This window comes from Pyrus communis, chromosome 1 (genome assembly GCF_963583255.1).
Source record: "Pyrus communis chromosome 1, drPyrComm1.1, whole genome shotgun sequence".
Classification (NCBI taxonomy): Eukaryota; Viridiplantae; Streptophyta; class Magnoliopsida; order Rosales; family Rosaceae; genus Pyrus; species Pyrus communis.
Window position 1 is genome coordinate 8,523,386 of NC_084803.1, and position 19,559 is coordinate 8,542,944.

At 36.9% G+C, this 19,559-nt stretch overlaps 2 protein-coding genes across 2 annotated transcripts; one reads left to right on the forward strand and one right to left on the reverse strand.

Moving 5' to 3' along the window:
- Positions 1-712: 712 nt before the first annotated feature.
- LOC137736156 (uncharacterized) lies at positions 713-4,678 on the reverse strand. Its single transcript, XM_068475504.1, has 5 exons — positions 4,487-4,678; positions 4,314-4,403; positions 3,808-3,963; positions 971-1,042; positions 713-856 (listed from the first exon to the last, which is right to left on the reverse strand). The coding sequence occupies exons 1-5, from the start codon at positions 4,676-4,678 to the stop codon at positions 713-715; spliced, it is 654 nt and encodes a 217-aa protein (XP_068331605.1).
- A 6,843-nt stretch (positions 4,679-11,521) lies between these two features.
- Positions 11,522-19,534, forward strand: LOC137736986 (lipase-like PAD4). The gene is made up of 4 exons (XM_068476325.1): positions 11,522-11,610; positions 11,736-12,084; positions 17,445-18,170; positions 18,255-19,534. The coding sequence occupies exons 1-4, from the start codon at positions 11,591-11,593 to the stop codon at positions 19,038-19,040; spliced, it is 1,881 nt and encodes a 626-aa protein (XP_068332426.1). The 5' UTR covers positions 11,522-11,590; the 3' UTR covers positions 19,041-19,534.
- Positions 19,535-19,559: the final 25 nt, after the last annotated feature.

The window sequence follows — 19,559 nt, forward strand, 5'->3', positions numbered from 1 at the left end:
TTGTTCATTTCATCTATACTAAAAATACATAAATGAACACCTTGCTTTGATTTCAGCATTGTGGGAGGCTGCGTTATTGTGATTGGCCTGTTTGTCTTTCTATGGGCCAAGTGGCGGCAGACGCACAGTGAGTTGCCTTAGTGACCATCCACCTCTCAACCAGCACAGCTCCAAAAGCTCAAACTTCTTTCGTGTACTCGACTTTGAACTTCTTGTACCGAGGGAACATGTCTAGCGTTTGAATCATAGTGTCCATTTTTGTATGTTGAGGCATTGGAAGGGTTTTCTGAAGATTTAAAATCTTATACACACTTTGTAGGTCGGACAATGTATGATCACTCAATTGCTATCATAAAATCATTGCTACAAGTATCACCTTGCAGTTAATTGTATCTACCCTTAAAACTTTGCTCATGGCATAAAAAGTATTTTAATCTTGTACTATCGACTTCATACTCAAACTCGTATACTTGAAGGCCACCCTGGCCTGGTCTCTGGTTGCAGAGAGACTTGTAAAAGATTAAACAGTGCAGGGAAATAAAATAGAGAACACACATTTTTTGTCGAATTTGGATGATTTCCATTTATCTCAGTATATGGCACTATTTATACAGGTATACAAAGGCTATACAAGCTTTGACAATTTGTACAAGGAATCAATATTTACATAAAATCAGGGAGCTTAATAACTTAAATGAAGGTGATCATGAAATCATCTTTCCGACACATGATTTCGTGGCCTGATGAGCACGATTCTCTCCATCTTGTCTATCGCCTTGCCCCTCTTGGAGAACACATTTTGTCTTTCAGTAACAGCAAAAGTGTGTCTCCATCCACAAGATATTTGAACTACTTTCTGCCAATGCAAGATGGATCATTAGATTCATCATTACCAAAATAATTCTCCCAGATGACAAGTCAAAAGAAGATAATCTCCACCGAACTGAATATTACAGAAATGAGAATGTACCTGCTCATGGGGAAATTTAACTTGCACAGGAGAACAGGGATCGATGTTGTCACCCACTCCAACTTGTCCAAACTGTCCACGAAATAGAAAAACGTAAGTAACGAACCAGAAGGGAAATGAGGAACTGACTTGCTATTTGATAATAAGATGAAGTGACAGAAAAGTAAAAGCTTCAAAGGGAAAGGAAAAGAAAAATTATTCATGAACCAGGAAAAATTATTTATAAGCGAAAATAAGGGAACAGAAACCAGAAACCTTATTCCAACCCCAGCCGTAGAGTATTCTGTCAGATGTGAGTTTCTATAAGTGAAATTAAGGACTGCAAATAAACAGTTGCATCTATCATATCCAAGTGAATTTCTATCCAAAGCCAATTACTGTAACAATGCTTCATATGTCAATTAGCATGAGTCGGTGCATAATCTAGCAGATGAAATATATTTCCCGAAATAAGTTCAATGACCCACATTCAGAATTATGTGCAAACAGACACACACACACACAGTGTTCTGCCTCAGTCTTTGGATCATTCAGAATTATGTGCAAACAGACAGACAGAGACAGACAGACACACACACACACACACAGAGTGTTCTGCTTTAGTCCTTGTTTTTTTCAGGTAGCAAGGAACAAGAGACAGATATAGTTTGAGATGCATGTGTTGGGCACTACTGTGGAGTGGTCAGGTCTCCAAACATCCTAAAAGAGAGGGTTACTGTCTGAATATGGAGCGTATTCAGTTGTACATTAACTTATACAATTGACACCTCTTTACTAAATACCTATTTCTGAAGAAACTAGAACATTGAAGAATTGTCCAACCCTACAGCAGCATCCTGCAGATTTAACTTTCACCCATTCAACTCTTGCTGCCCAAACCATTTCATTACTCTCCATTCTATATTTGTCCGGTAAGCTCCATGCAGTATGATCAGATAACACATAATTGGAATTTGTTAAAAACCTATGGCATGGACATCATTCAGCACCAGCCAAATTTTATTTTTCAATTATCTCAATATTTTCCAGGAAAAATATTCAAACATATAATTGCACATCCAACACAAATTTAGGAATACAATCAAAGAACGTGAACACCAAACTTTGTATGTGGTTTGACTACTTGCCTGCACCTATATCAACACTCAAAGTTCACTCTAAAGCACAACACTAAATCAAACTAAAGTTTTACCGTGCTAAAGCTGCAAACAGTGTAATTCATATAGATTTCAGCAGATAGAAAACACAGAAATGCCCAAACAAAGGAAGTTCACCGAGTCTTCCACCTCATATAAGTGATAGGCTCATGCATACCTTTTGGTCCCACTGTTGTAGCATAAATTCAAAATAAACCCTTAATGTTCTATACTTTATTATAAGCAGATCCCTTAAGAATAATAGTTATAATAAACTATTCTTGGGTAAGCCATTCACTTAAGGATGCTATATGGAACCCAACGTTTTAAAAAACTAGTATTGAGACTAGCCTGGTCGGGGATATGAAGAAAACGCCTCTGCCAAGAAAGAATGGGCTATAGACGAGCCTAGGCGTTGGGAAGCGAGCCTGAGGCGTTGTCGAGGCATCACCTAGGTGCTTGAATTCTTTTGTTTTTTTTAAACAGCCCAAACCCAAAACAACGTCGTTTTGGGCAGGGTTTTTATAAAACTCAAACTCTTTTGTCTTCTCCCACCTTTCTTTACTTCAAAATTCCCAGTCTCAAGCCAACGCTGCCAATCTCCAATCTAACCTGTCAATTTCCTACAAGTTCTCAACAAACATATAATTTTAAATTTAAGGTTAGGGTTTCTCACCATTGGGGTTCATGAAAAATTAAAAATTCATGCTAATTTTATGTTTCTAACTTAGTATCTATTAGTTTATTATATTTTTTTATATACAATTATATATTAAGTATTACAATAATTTTAGATACCCTCACACCTCGAGACTATCCATGGAATGCCTTGGCTTCGCCTTCTCCTTTTAAAACATTGATGGAACCATAGAGTACAGTGATCAGGTATATTCTAAGGCGGGCTGCCACCTTCCAAAACAAGATTTCCACTTGAAATCTGTCTGGGACAATACTCCCCATTGACATCATGCCTAATCATATAGCTTTCCAGCTAAAGGGGCAATTTGTGTTTCTGTTGCCTATAAAAAAAGAGCCTGCTTTGACAATCCTAGACAACAAAGCACATCCATTAGGTGGAGCCCTGGCACAGATGCTGAAGCACCATATTATCTCTCTTCCAAAGCCTAATCTCTAACCCTTTAGGAACCTCCCCGACTACTTTCAAGACAACGCCACTTTGAAAGATCCAATTCTCTTCTGTAATTTCAACTTAGTACAGAATTTACAGATGCAGAAAGAAAGGAAAACAATCTAATGAACACAATATGCATTGGTGGGGGATATTACATTGTCTGCTGGTAAATTGTCCCTAAATTATGCAAATTGTATTTGTACCTTAAGGTCATAAACTATGTTAAAATACCACAACGTAGGGCTTACCATCAGATTTCTAACAATGTTCCAGTATTCCGTTAGATACTGTAACATGATGGGCACATGGCTCACTTTTGAGGCAAAATTTGACTATTTATTCACCAACTTGCCCAACCACCAAAATCTCCAAATTCCATCTTTTTCTTCCCGTCATTTTTGCCTAAGTTTTGACAGCTTAAGCCCTACTTCGAGATATTGGGGGTTCAAGGGGTAGATGGAAGTTTACCCTTCTGTTAACATTATGTGGTTTCAGATCACAGTTACTTAATATCATAAATGATGGCCCAAATCAGAATAAAATTAACAGCACCAGATCTCAAGACTTACGTTAACCATAGAAACCCTCTCCGGAACCATGCAATCGTTCCTATCACCAAGGCCCAAGTTTCCATATCGGCCCCAGCCCCATCCATAGAGGGACCCATCTTCTGTGACAGCTGCAGTATGTTCACCACCAGCAGCAACCATTTTGGCAGATACCCCCTGCAACAAGATATGAAAAAACTCATTGCATAACCATCTCAGGGAGGTAGGCAAAAACAGCAGTTCGTAGGAAAGATAAAAACGGTAGCGAACTATGTCCTAGGATAATGCCACAACTTATAAGACTCAGAAAAAGGCATATCTTAGTTCAGTTTAGTTTGGTAGCATATATGATTCCCGTGCAGCAACATAGAATACTTGGGACAAGTTGCATTTCTGAGAACAAATAACCAACATGCTTGACCAAAACAACAACGCGGATGCTTTCGTAATACAAAATTCCAGATTTATTCAGGTTTTCAGTCAACAACCAAACATTGTCACAGCAGAAATTAGGAGCACAAGCTAACCTTCCTTTGTAACCCCAAAAATCCGGATAATGACAGCGACCCGGACCAATTAGGCAGAAATTCCCTATGGCTCTCTCCAATTGCTGAAAACTCACGACCAATAAAGAAAGAGATTTTAAAAATTAAAACAATAAATAAATAAAAATAGGGAATCGAGCAAAATTGGAAAAGACTGACAGATCGATGCTTCGGGAGGCGGAAGTGTAGGACATGGGAGAGTGGCGGGCCTCTGTCTCGAAAAGGGTTTCGTCGAGGAAGACGTCATCGTCGACGAATTCTTCTTCTGCGGACGTGGCCCGCTGCTTGGCTGGGTTCGCCGCCGGTTGTGGCGGCGCTGGCTGTTTTCTGCTCATGCCTTTGTTCATCGCCTTCGATTTTGCTTTCGGGGTTCTCCAGTTGTTTCGAGAGCAATGTGTGAACTCGCCCAATAAGACCCGTGTGATTATTTTCCCGCCAATTTTTGTGTGTTCCCCTTTATTTTCCCTTACACGGAATATTCCATAAAATTTAAAAGAGTTCCTCAAACTGGAAAACTGGAACCCTCCAATTAAAATGGTCTTTTAAAATAAAATACAAAAATCATCAATTTAATCTCTGAAAATGAACTTCCCATACCAATTTGGTTTTTCTGTTGTTTTTCCGTTAAATTTATGTTAGTGTGCTAATATGACAAACAAATATATTCTATTTATCAATCATATGTTACTAGTGGCGGATTTAAAATTTCAACCATGCAAAAAAATACGTTATTCACTTAAATAGTTGAAACAGATAAAATCGAAACTATTCAGAATTTAGAGCGAAACTATTTAGGATTAAATTGTTTGTTCTATTCAAACTAAAAAGTTATATAAACTAATGAAGATATATATATATATATATATATATATATATATATTAACCAACACATAAATATAAAAAACACAAACTATCATAATAATCATATCAATATTTTCACTTTTCATGTAATAGATAGAAACTAGAAAGGTTGATTTCATTTCTCATCATCCATGGACCATGAACATGGAATAAACCCTTTGGTGTTGGGCTGATCAACCCTGAACTCTGGGATCGGCCCATTTGTTGCTTTGGTCCTCACTCCTCACAACACACAAACAATTTAAAATCTAAAGTTAATTTCAAACTAAGTGCGTAATGTACGTACGAAATATAAACATCAAGGTGCTCTCAAGTCCACTAAGTATTGATCAAACGTAGAAGTGTACGAATAAACCTTACTTGATTGCAATTCATTTATATGTTTGCATTGCCACTCACTATTACGGTCTGGTGATATTCCTCTTCATTTGGAAGTGAGAGGTTTTAGGTTCAAATCTCGTGAATGGCGAATTTGATATCAAATTAAGCTGCTCATTGTGTGGTTTAGCCGAACTCCTCATCACCTTAATGTAAAAATATATCGATGTACTAAAAAAAACACTTCTCAAAATTTATACGTTTGCGTTATAGATGTAAAATAGTTTTTTTTTTTCATCAAAGGCATCATTGGTTATCTCATATTCATGGGCATCATGTTTTCCCTTGGTAGTGTTAGCAATAATATCATGTACATAAGTATGAAGAAATGTCAATAAAATAAAATAAAAGTCTTACTCGTTCATGAGTTTTTCACATTACGTTTAAGGGAATGTGAGTTTAGTAGGTGTCCGGTTTTAAAGGAATATGATTGGCATAGTATGATATATTTCATTGTTTCACATGTCACGAGAATTAAACTTATGCAAACGTTTGCTAAATTATTATTTTTGCCAATAAATTTAAGAAAAAATAATGAAAAATGCTTAAAAATTTTGATTTTTAATCAAAAGTACAAAAATGTGTTGTAAGTGAATAGTATCATAAGTGACTTTTTAGAGTAAATATGTCTTTTTCATTAAAAATGAACAGTTCCAAAAATATTTCGTTAAAACTCTCTTAAATTTATACAATATAATCGAGATTTGCAAGAGGCAATAAGACCGGTTAATCAATAATGAACTAGCCCCAACACAGGTTAATCAATAATGAACTAGCCCAAATATGTAAACAGAAAGAGCTAATAACAAAGTAAATAACTTGAAAAATCAAATTCCACACAATTACAATAGCAAGGAAATATGAGACACACACAATCAACAAAGACGACTCAGGGTTTGTTTGGTATTGTTGTGTTTTGAAAAAAATTGTTTTTGCTATGTTGTGAAAATAAACAGATGTAAAATAAAGCAGCAGAGTGTTTGGTAAACTTTTTTGTAAATGTGCCTTTGGAAGAAGAAAAAAAAGCAGTATGATAGTGTTTGGTAAACTTTTATGTAAAACAGCTGTGACTGTGTAAAATGACCAAAAAGGGTATAATACTAGATGTGCCATTAATTTAATTTTCTTAATAAATAAAGGTGAATTACTACATATACTTTATTTTTAAAAGAAAAATCTTTATAAACTTTATCTTAAATATTAATTAGTACGACAAAGTTATCCCTTTGTTTGTAGTTATTTCAACTTTTAAAAATTTTAGTTATGAAAATGTATTTGTTGATATGCCCAAAGTTATCCCTTTCTCAAACTTTTCTCTCTCAAGAACCCAAAATCAAGCAGCTTTTTTTTTTTTTTTTTTTTTTTGGAGAACTAGAAATAACAATAAACCAGGGCTGGAGCCAAACGAACAAGGAAGCCCACAGAAGGCAAGCAACAAAGAAAGCAGCAAACATAGGGCAGAGGAGAAGGGTACATATGACGTTGCACCAGGTGCTAAAACGTCGCCGCCTCCACTGCCAAAACAAAATTTAAGGTGGACAGGGTAACCCATCCTTATTGAGAATACCAACCAACGAAGATAAAGGATGATGAACATAAGTTATATCGCACATCTTCGTATTACGTCTTGACGCCAACCGATGCGCCGCCATGTTGGCTGATCTTGGAACCCAAGACCAGCTGCAGTCTTGGAAGGAGTCCCTCAGCCGCAAAATTTTTGCTAGGATAGGGAAGGCATCCCAACTGCCAGATGAAGAAACATTTACCAAGTTGGAGATATTCTCCTTGGAGTCAGACTCTACAATAATGATATCCAATCCCAACGAGACAGCCAACTCACACCCAAACAAGATCGATGTAGCCTCCCCCGCTACAACATTCAGAGCTTTAATTTGCACTCTTTTAGCAGCCACAAAATGTTCCTCATGATTCCTAACCACAATACCTGCAAAGCCACATTTAAAAGCCTCAACCCAGCTAGCATCGACATTCAACTTCGTGAAGGGAAGGCAAGGGGGGCCTACGAGCCGAAGAGACAAGAGCCGACTGAGTGTTCAGAGAACTACCCTTAGGAATTCTAAAAGCCTTCAGAAAGCCTCCAACAGAATTAGATATGGTCAGAAGGATTTGTTGAGGTGAGATAATGTGGTGATTGAAAACATAGTTGCACTTAGCCTTCCAGATGTGCCAGCATGTAAAGGCTATAAAGGACATAATCCGAAGAAAATCATCCTTAGAACCCAAGTTGGACCCAAGAAGAGAGGAAAGTCATGCAGCCAGAGTTGTAACGCTTGCCCGATTCACTCGATAATTTAGAGGGCCGCCAAACCAGATAGGTTCAACCCACGGGCATGAGAGAAGTAAGTGTTCCACAAATTCCACTTGAGCATGGCAAATCGGACATAAAGGGGAGGAGGAGCAATGACGCATAAACAAATCCTCCATGGTAGCCAGAGCACAAGATAAAGCCCTCCACGTAAAATTTCGAATCTTCCCACGGGGGGGGTGTGGTCCTCGATTTCTAAATAATCCTCCAAACACGGGTTGGAATCAAGGAAGAGGGGGAAGATACCCTACTAACCAGAGGCGTCGAAACCGCATGCTTCCAGTGGTAGCCAGAACGCACAGTATAAAGCTCATTCCTATTTTTGGCTTTGGTGGTCAAGAAAAAGGAAGTGCCGGCTTTAGGTTATGGCGTTGGCTTCTTTGACGAGCTTCAATCCCACTCCACCGTCTTTCCCCTTCAACCACTTTTTACTCGACAAAAACTCCACATCTAATCCCTCTAGTTCCAATCCATAAACCTTTTTGCCTCATCATGTTAGATACCAAAAGATGCCTTTCTAAAACCCAAATCCAAATTCAGACGAACTCCAAATCTTCCGAACAAGAAGTTATGGGTTCATGCGTCGGATGATGGAGACAGATCCATCGGGTCTCGCAAGAGAAAGAAATCAATTTAAAGAAAAAAAGGGTTGGGTTCGAGGGACGATGAAGATCAGCGAAGTCGTTTCTGGTTTGGTGATTAGAGAATATGGCATAGTCGTTTCAATTTGACGCATGCTTCAAAAATGGTTTCTCAAAAGAGTTGAATATTTTTCTTATTTGTGTATTTGGAAGATCTGGAAGGAGAATAGGGATGAATGTTGGTGCAGTGGTGTTGGTCGGTGTTGAGCGAGAATGGGCAGGACAGCTGCAGTCCTACTTTGATGCGAAGGGTGAACGAGGGTGAGAGATTCCAGTTTGAGTACTAAGGACAAGGCCTGTCATTTTGTAAAAATGACAAGGGTTTTATTGGATTTTAGAAAATTTCATTAAAGATGCACTGTAGCTCCACATGCTTTGAAAAAAAAGCCAATTTTCCAAAGCAGCATTGAGCTGCTTCGGCTTTTTTGATGATTTCAGTTGTCAATCACCACAGCTTCCAAAATAATCCCTTTTTTTTTCAGTTTACCAAACACCTTAAACATAAAAACTTAAAAAATAAGCAGCTTTTTTTTTTAAGCACCTCAACGCCAAACCAGGGCTCACAAACATAACTTATAAGAATTCTAATAGTAATTTAATATATGTATATAATCAAGTTGTGTTCAAATCTGAGAATAACTGTTATACCCTAGAAAATTTAAAATACATGAAAATGTAGAAAATTTATCGATAAGTGGAAAACGCTCATCGTTGATTAAACGTAATTTTACGAGGATGTATTTTATCCTAGTATATTTTATCATATTTCTTGACATATATGGATGAAGTTCGATCCTACAAGCGTCTAGGCAAAAACCATTTGTAAAATGGAGTTACAATGAAGAAATTGGAGATGTTTTCGTTATTGGAAAAAATAAATAAATAAAAGAAATAGGGTTGGAAGCTGCCAGGTGGCAGCAAGAGAGAGGGGAAATGAGGGATGCAGGAGAGAAAATGAGGAGGGAAGAGAACCAATGGGCAGAGGAAGAAGGGGGAGAAAGCAGGGAGGTGAAAGAGCACCGGATCCTTTTGGATTCGTACAACCCGACCCTATCCTGTTCCTTGACTCGGCTCTAACTCCTCCGTTCGACATCCGTTCGAGGTGATTCCAGTGTCTATGGAAAGCTCTCATCAAGCCCAACATCCCTGTGGTGCTAGAACTCTAGGTTCAAACCCAAATTCACAAATCAAAGCCACAAACCCACGAGTGCATCCGGCGGCTTTAACCTTTTTCCGGTGGCTCCGGCGAGCTTCATTGTTGATGACCACCACCAAAAGACTGCTCTCAACCCCAAGGGAAAGGTCCAAGCCTTGGATGAGGCGGCGGAGTTCGTTTTGGTGGCGAATCGACAACTACCTAAATTGAGGGTTCCGGCGGTTCGAGGGATTTTCTGGCCACTTCCCTGCCGAATTGGACTTCAGCCCAGGTATGAAAGTTGTTCCTTCATTGAAATCTACAACCCTGTAAAATTTGGTAATTTTTGGAGTTCATAGGAATTTGGGTTTTCCGTTCGCCGAAAACCGCCATGCGCAACGGCACGTGGACAGTGAGTCGACGCTGCGTTTCTAAGCTAATTTCGATATTCTGAATCTATATTTGATATGCAATTGGTGTGAATTGCTTGTTTGAACTTAGTTAGTGATTGTTAGTCACTTGAATGATTTTGGAAATGAGTTAGATATTGAATTTGTGAATTACGAATGATTTGATCCCTTAGTAAGGTACATAGCCAGTCTAACGAGACGATTAGATGCAGTCATAAAATAACCCAAATTTAATATTGTGCTGGATTTCTTTTAAGGAAAGAAATTATTACAATTAATAACGTAGAGATTAACTATAATTTTATTTTAGCCTATGACTGAATTTAGCTTCTCATTTAGAATTTTTTGGTTGTTACAATAACAATACCATCACCGCTCCATATCCGACTTAAGTGGTTTTAGTAAAATACCCAAACTCACCCAATAGCCTCCATAACCGCCCCCATTAAGGACAGATATCCGGGTACGCAAACTCATGGCATTTTGCCATCCCTACACCCATTATTAATACACCCTGTTGTGTTTGACCGTAGTGACGATGAGGTGGCCGCGTGCTCATCACTCAAGAGCCAGTGTAGTACAATAACGCGTAACCCCACCCAGTCAAAACGCAACCTGCCCGGGCTTGCCTTGCCTATTGAAATGACCCAATTAAAAAATTAATTCAGCAAAAAAATGATCATGCGGTGTTAGAAATTGGCTACTCTACTCCAAGTCTCCAATGACTCCGTCAACACGAATAAAACAAGCATAACTAATTAAGTAAACTTAATTAATTAGTTGTTATTATAATATCATTTGTGAGTGCTCACACTAGGCCGAACAAATTTTTTCACGATCGACCCGACATGAAAAATAACAGGTTTTGAGTCAATCCATTAACAATTCTGGTCTTGTTGAGCCACCCATTAAGAATCCATTAACGAGTTGGATTATTATCGGATCACACGTTAAGAACCCGATAACATATCATTTTTCAAATCTAGACATTACACATAGTAAGTTTTGCATGATCGGTTAACCCGACACGAAATAACACGACCCATTAATGAATTGAGTCATTATCGGATCATTCATTAAGAACTTGTTAAGATAACAGATTTGATATGACACAACCCATTAAAATAACGAGTATAACACGAAAACGACATAATCATGACAAACACAACATACCCACTCCACACCAACCCCCCACAAAATAATTGAGATTAGAGTAATTCCTTACCACTTTATATCCCATTGGTTAATTATAAAATTAAGCATCAATATTTGATATGTATATACTAATGAACAAGTATGGTTTGGTTAAGATATATAACCTCAGTTAGATATATGGTTTTAAAAAAACGACCCATATATAAGTAACTAAAAAAAAAAAAATATATATATATATATATATATGTATGTATGTATATATGTATTCAAATTCCATTCAAACTCTGGCCGGTCACTTTAAAGACCCCAAAAGAAGAAAAATAAGAAAAGAAGAACTTCTTGCTAGTCAGTCCATGGATGCCGAAGCTTCACCGTAAGTTACTCGATTGCTTTTTTTTCATCGATCACCTCTATTTCCCAAACTGTATGATGAATATATAATATACACGCAAATATATGTATCCATATATATATATAACAGTATAATTAATTGTGCAGGTTTGAGAGCAGTGAGACAGTTGCGAGTTTCTTGGCATCGACTCCCTTGCTGATTGAGTCATGGAGGCTATGCAGCGTAGCAAACACCACTCCCGGCGCTGCTTTCGTATCCCATCAAATCGGAGACGTCGGATATTTTGCTTTATCCGGAGAAGAAGATCAATGTTTGAGTTTCAGAAATTTGGTAGCGTTGGAGAACGCCGGCCACGGCCTTTTTCCACCATTATCCAACAACAACAATAATAATCATAATAATATTATTAATGGAGAGGAAGAGGCCGTCATGGTGCATGCAGGGCTGCTCAAGCTCTTCGTGTCTCTGCGCTTCTCCCAAACTTTCCAAGACCAGGTCAGATATATCATCCATTCATCCGTATATTCTTTTCCTTTTAATTATTTTACTCTTATTTATTTATTTTTGGTGTTGATGCTAAGGTAATGTGTCTGAATCCTCTTGTTTTGTCATCTTACATATATAGATGACATTGTTGTTGTTGCATGCATATCCCTACCTAGGGGTGGAATTTTTTGTCAAATTAAATTGATGTCTAAGATCATGAGTTTTAACCAAATTGAATAAGGGTCATTGGTTTAACCGCATGTGTTTATATATATAAACTACGCATTAATAGAATTCTCTCGCCAACCAAAAAATAATGAAAATACTATTTAGTTTTCTATCATAACAAAAAAGTTACAGGCAGTAATGTAATTTCACAAAACAAAATTTTGTTGTTTTTTGTTTGATCCTCACATACAGATGATTTTAACATCTCTAATTTTTTTTAAATAAACAATAAATAAATAAATAAAACTCTCTCCCTCTCTCACATTCTCTCTCACTCTTTTCCTCTTTCTCCTTCAATTTTAAAAAAAAAAAAAAAAAATTTCACACACTTTGTATGTGAGCATATGCTTGAAACTAGTAAAAAAGGCTTCAAATTTTTAAATTTTAACTAAAAATCATCTATTAACTTTATTTAATAGTTTTAATAGTAAGGATATGAGAGAGAGGAAAAAAAATAAAATAAAACCCAAACTAAAAGCATGTGAGCACACCACTAGAGGAAATTACAGCCAGCTTGAAAACGAACGCGAAAAGCATACAATGACTGGGCAAGTCAATCCTATGAAGTTTGCTGCTGAATCATGATCCATCTTTTTCTCCTTGTGTGGTTTCCACCATTTATGTCGTTGCTGTGTCTTGTTTTCCATCGCAAATAAAGTAAAAAGTGGAACGAGTTAAAGAGGAAGAGATTTATATAGAGGAGGATGGGAATCTGCATCTGCATATCTGTAAATATTTTGGAATATTATAATTTAGTTATGATCATTTCGCAAGTATTGGAATCTACAAATGTCAGTTGTGATCATTTTGCAAGAAATTGATAATTTAGTTGTTCTTGTCTGTGTCTTGGAGGAGGGGAAAATGGGTGGAAAGGCTTGGGAATTCCAATGGTTAATGAAATTAAAAATAGTTGCTTATGAAAACGAACGAGCCAATATTTATAAAACTAGACCAAGAAATAGATACTATTTATGAAACTGTATCGATTATTATATACTATTTATGAAACTGGACAAGAACTAGACGCTATTTATAAAACATGAAATAACATGACCAAGAACTAGGCACTACATATGAAAGTGGACCAAGAACTAGACATTATTTATGAAGCTCGACCAAGAACTAGGCACTATTTATGAAACTATACCAATTTGTATACACTATTTATGAAATAGGACCCAATAACTAGACACTATTTATGAAAGTGAACAAAAAATTAGACACTATTGATGAATCTGGACCAATAAATAGTGTAGTACCATTGAATTTGAATTTCATAAATAGTATAGTACTGTTCAGTTTCATAAATAATGTTCAGTTTCATAAATAGTGAAGTATTGTTAAGTTTCATAAACAATATAGTACTGTTCAGGCGCAGATCCCATGCGTCAGTTTTTTTATATATTAAAATAGTGTCATTTTCATTAAAATTTAAGTTCTTTTGTTCTCTTTATTAAAATTTAAAGATTTTTCATTAAAATTTAAGTTTTTTTTATTAAATAAAGTTATAGCATGATTTTTTGTTAAAATAAATTTCGCCCAAACCCTTTTCAAGCTCCCGTATATATATGAGATTGAACAAGGTTTTGTTTTAACCAAATCAAATTAATTTGAGGCAACTGTGACTAGTTGTAAGAGTTTTTTAGCGTGTTACCAATTACTATATCTATATAATATAATGAAATTGAATAAGGGTCTTGGTTTAACCAAATTAAGTTAATTTCAAGCCAATTGTGACAAGTTGTAAAAGTTTTTTTAGCGTCTATTAAATTAGCACTACTGTACAGTAGTTCACTTTTTCCTCATTAAACCATCTGATCTAGTTAGACCATGCCCATTTGGCCCTGCAAGTGGTTCTGGAAGCGTATAATATAATCAAACCGTTGACTTGGATTATGCAGATGACCTTGACTTAATCCCTAAAAAACGTTTTTTGACCAAGCCCTAAAGCCATCATAAGTGCATGTTAGGTAGCTTAAACCGAGTAAACGGTTTAGGTTAGTTTAAAGGAGTCTTAGATGCTAATTAATTTGTAGGGACAAAGAAGTGTTATTTGGGTGACAAATTAATAGAACGTTTGGGACTTGCAGATCAGTATGAAAGGGTGATTTCTAACTGTCGAAGACTTTGCTTTTTGCTTGGTCATGATCGAGTACAAAAGGGTTTGTATAGCTTTTGAGAAAACCTTTCGGGAGTATAAAGGGGGTGTGAAAAGGAGGAAGTTAAGGAAAGGAAGCTATGATCATATTTGCAGTCATAGAAAGTGAAGAAACTTTAATTTCTCTTTCCCTCTGGATCTTTTGAAACAAATCAAGAACGCTGAATCCTTGATAAAATTTAAAAAATAGAAATCTAGACAATCTTAGAGCATCTATGTTGGTATAGGCAAATTAAGTAGACAAAATTGCCCCATACGGAATTCTGTGACATGTTAACTACTCAATCTTCATAAAAAGATTGATCTCTCCAATAGGCTAGGTAAACTAAATAAGCTTTAGAGTGAGTTCTTAATCCGTTTCTTTGTTGCTTTCGAGTCCAAACCTACGTTTGCTTAGTAAGTAAGATTGAGTTGTGCGAAAGGTTAGAAGCCAAAGACTTCGGTAATAATAAATAGTATAACACACTTGTTTCTTTATCTTACCCATAAGCTAAGGCATGTTCTTCATGTTACAACTGATAGAAAGCTGATGAATCATCCTGATAATTACGATTACTTATGCACAATTTGGTGGTTACTTGTCAATACCATTAGAACAAGATTTTACTTATATATAGCCCATTCTCACCAATACTTAACCATTCAATTACCTTTACTAGTGCCCCACTCCAACCCACTGATGTCGATATAATTTTAGGCTTTTTCGCTATGGCCGTGAAGATATATTGATTATATTCCCTCTGCATGCCAACCACTAGACAAGTTAAAAGAATGAGGATACTATTCAGATATTCTTTGTGTGGATTTTTTTTTCGGATTCTCTTTGTGAGGATCTTAAGGATCCTCAAATCGTGTATGTTCATCACACATTATGCAGTTAGAAATTATTTTAAATATTTTTGTTTACAATTAAACATGAACAATACCTGACGAAAACTAATCGCACGATATACGATGAACGAACACGATGTAAGGATCCGAAGAGGATCCTCATTCAAGTTAAAATTCGATTCGGTTGTCTACATCAAAACTTCTCTTTTAATTAACACATTTTTCGAGTGTGAAAAGATAATTAAGTTCCAACTCGGTAATTAACATTTTGACTTTGGATAATGTTAGGGATACTAGATTTTTTAAATCAAATTTGCAAACCAAATGATATAGTTGTTGATGATTGGATTATTAGTTAAGTGTCGATTAACGTGCTTATTTCCTATTAATGACACAAATGTTTACAAATTTAATGTAAGATTTTGACCTACCTAGTATTACTCTTTCACTTTTTGTTTTGGTTATGAATTGAGAGGGTAATAAATGAAAGATCAGAGATCGAGGAGAGAAAATATGTAGAAATCACAACCCAAACAATTTAAGTTTAAAACAAAAATAAAATAGAAATTAGTGAAATGACATGGCTGCCAAACAAACAATATACATTTTTGGACTCTGAATTGCAGTTGGAGCTTCAGAAACTCAAACCAAACAGTCGTCGATCGATCTCATACTTCTGGGCATACGGCTGGTTGTTTGTTGCAACACAACACTTGCATCATTATATTATAGGAAAACTAACGAAAAGTTCAAAAAAACTTCTCTTTTAATGAAAATTCTTTTTTAAAAGTATAATGAATAGTATAAAAAAATGTATAAATATAATTTTTCATTAAAAATAAACCGGAAGTATTTTGTTAAACATTTTTATTATTATTTGCGTGTCGCCAGCGCATTTTTGTACGTAAGCTAAGTACCTTTGTCAGCACATTTAATTTAACCTTTTGCGCAAGAGACGTGTTGACTGCCTAAGGCTTACTGGCTTAGCTTTCGCATAATATATTGCTTTCCCACTTCCACGTCTCTTCCGTCAACAAATTGCCAATCAAACAAACTCCATCTTTCTTCAATTTGATGTTTAAGTTCTTTTTGTTCGCTTAAATTAGAATTTGAAGACTTTTGACAACAACAAAAAAATTAGAGTTTGAAGACTCACTTCTTAGCTCCCTCTCATGTTAACACATATAAATTTGGAAAAGTCTGAATTTCTCTTTAAAATCCGTAATTTAATACTAAAAATTCAAGAATAATATCAACTCTAGTTGATTTGAAATTTATTTCTTACTCTATTTTTAAGTTCTCCAGACTCCTTCATTTTCCTATTTTATTAAGCAAAAACGCCCTTAGTGTTGCTGTGATTCTACTGCTAATATTGGGGGCAATAAGAGTTTGACCAACCAAATTCAATCTTTCTTTTGTAATTAAGGTAATGATTTGGAGTATGAAAGCATAGAAAAAACCTTAAGTGTGGTAGGCATTATCGGGTAATCGACACTTAAGGATGTGCGCACAACTAGATATCGTATGGCTTTCTTTTGTTTTTTAGGGTTCAAAACAATCAAATAAAATCTTTTTTTTTTTTTTTTTTTTTTTTTGGGGGAATCATATAAAGCTTGTTAGAAAAAAAAAAATAGGAAAAAGATTACTTTAGTTCAATAAGTCAATGAACATTTCATGTCTTAGCTTAGTCCATCTAGTTATTAAGGCCTTTTCTAAAGAGCAAAGAGAACAAAAGCAGAGCAGCTTTCCTCCTCGAGGGTAAGATTAGACCAAGTATTTTAAAATTAGTAGCAAAAACCCTTAAAATTACGAATTGTTAGTCCATTCCATTCGTCAAACTATTAAGTTAACTACTAATGTTTTATGGGCACTCAATAACTAAATCTTCATTTCTTTATATCCATAAATGTTCAACTTGCCAAGTGAGTTATAAAACGCTCTGCTTGTGCCAGATACCCTTAATAATAATACCTGCCAATTGATCTTTGGTCTTCACGAACGGAACGTCAAATGACTCAAATATTATCCATTCTATGTTAAATTTTAACTGCAAATTTGATTAGTAGGGTGTATTGATTAATGTACCATATTGGTCCGCTCACTACAAGTTATAGAATCAAGTGACATAAAAATGCTGCTGATGGTGGTGCAGATGTCGGCCCTAACAGTGAAAAGCAAGTCCATTGTGATCACAGGCCATTCTATAGGAGGAACAACTGCCTCACTCTGTGCTCTCTGGCTCCTTTCTTCCCTCCAATCCGCCTCTTCCACCCTTTCAGTCCTTTGCATTACCTTCGGATCACCATTGCTCGGCAATGCCTGCCTTTCGCGAGCAATCCTCCGAGAAAGATGGGGTGGCAATTTTTTCCACGTAGTTTCCAAGTACGACATCATGCCAAGACTACTCCTTGCTCCAATTGAATCATGCAGCGCTCAATTACTGCATTTCTTACTACAATGCTTTCAGCACTTTCGAAATCTTGGTGTTCATGTTCAACTGCGCGACGAAGAGAAAGCTGCACTATCCAGCTTCGTGTCAGCTTATTTACGTGCGTCATCATTGCAAGAAGGAGAAGAGAGAGAAAGCAGCAGCAGCATGTCGTATTGTCCGTTTGGGAGCTACTTGTTTTGCTCACAAGAGGGCGCTGTGTGTGTGGAGAATGCAGTGTCTGTGATGACAATGATGCATTTGATGTTTATGCCAGCTGAAGCTAACCCAATGTGCTGTATCCAGGATCATCTCAACTACGGAGATTATGTTGACAAGATTTCTTCACAGTTTCTGAAGACAAGCTTCATGCAGCAGGATGAGCTTCCAGAATCAAGCTACGAAGCAGGGGTTGCATTGGCATTACAGTCCTTAGGAATAAATAGCCACGTATGTGTGTTTCGTTTGTGAAATGAACCGAACCTTTTTTCATCCGTTCATCTCATGTGTATATGTTGAATTAATGAATTTCAGGAACCAGCTGCCGCACCTGCGAAAGAGTGCCTAAAGATAGCAAGGCGATTAGGACGTACCCCAAGTTTGAATTGTGCTAATTTAGCTGTTCGGCTCTCCAAGTACACGCCTCACAGAGCTGAAATCGAGTGGTACATGGCATCCTGCGACGAGTCTGGTGAGCAACTGGGGTACTATGACGCCTTCAAGCATAGGGGCTCCTCAAAAAAGGGTAACAGGGTCAACATGAACCGCCTCATGCTTGCTGCATTTTGGGATGGGGTGATAAAAATGATGGAGACAAATGAGCTGCCTCACGATTTTCACAGGCGAGCAAAATGGGTAAATGCATCCCAGTTTTACATGCTCCTCGTTGAGCCATTGGACATCGCGGAGTACTATAGAACTGGTATGCACCATGTCAAGGGTCATTACTTGGCGCATGGAAGAGAGAGGAGGTTTGAAATATTCGACAGATGGTGGAAGGAGAGAAGCATCAACGATCAGAAGCAAAGTAGAAGCAGAAGCAAGTTTGCAGGTTTGACTCAGGATTCGTGCTTCTGGGCAAAGGTGGAGGAAGCTAGGGAATGGCTTACTAATTTTAGAAGTGAGACTGATACAAGGAAGCTACATTCTCTGTGGGAAAGTATCAATAACTTCGACAGCTATGCAGCCGGTTTGGTCCAGAGAAAGGAGGTCTCTAAAGACGTTATGGCAAAGAACTCAAGCTACATGAAATGGCTGCAAGAGTTGGCAGATCTGAGATCGCAGGTACGTCACGTCCAGCTTCAAATTCCAAAGTCTTAGAGATGGGTCTTATTTACTTCCCTAGTTTGCATTCTGGAAGGCTATGCAATGCATATGCATAGATGTTTAAACTTTAAAACTTGTGCTTTAAGTCTTTAATTTTGTACTAGACTTTGTCAACTTCGTCTTAATTATGGCATAAATTTGTCTGATATGTATATACAATCTGTGCGCAAGTGTTCATGTGTGCGCGCGTGTAAATTACCTTTCGGTTATCAGTTTCAATGTTTCTAACAGGTCCTTTGAACCATTTCCTTGCATCCAACATCCACCATAGCATTATTAGCCCCATTCCCACACTCAAAGCAGCAGGTGCATAGTCGAATGTATTCCAAGTAACTGGGTAGAAAGTCGGGAGGAGGAGAAGAAGGGAAGACCGAACAGGTATAACAAATCCACAGGAAGGCAACCAAGCAAATTGGCCTTCTTGCTTTCCCCAAATAAAATCGTCCATCTTTCAAGTTGCTCGCCGGCATTACCAATCTTGCAAAGATTGGAACTGCATATCCTCCTACCCAT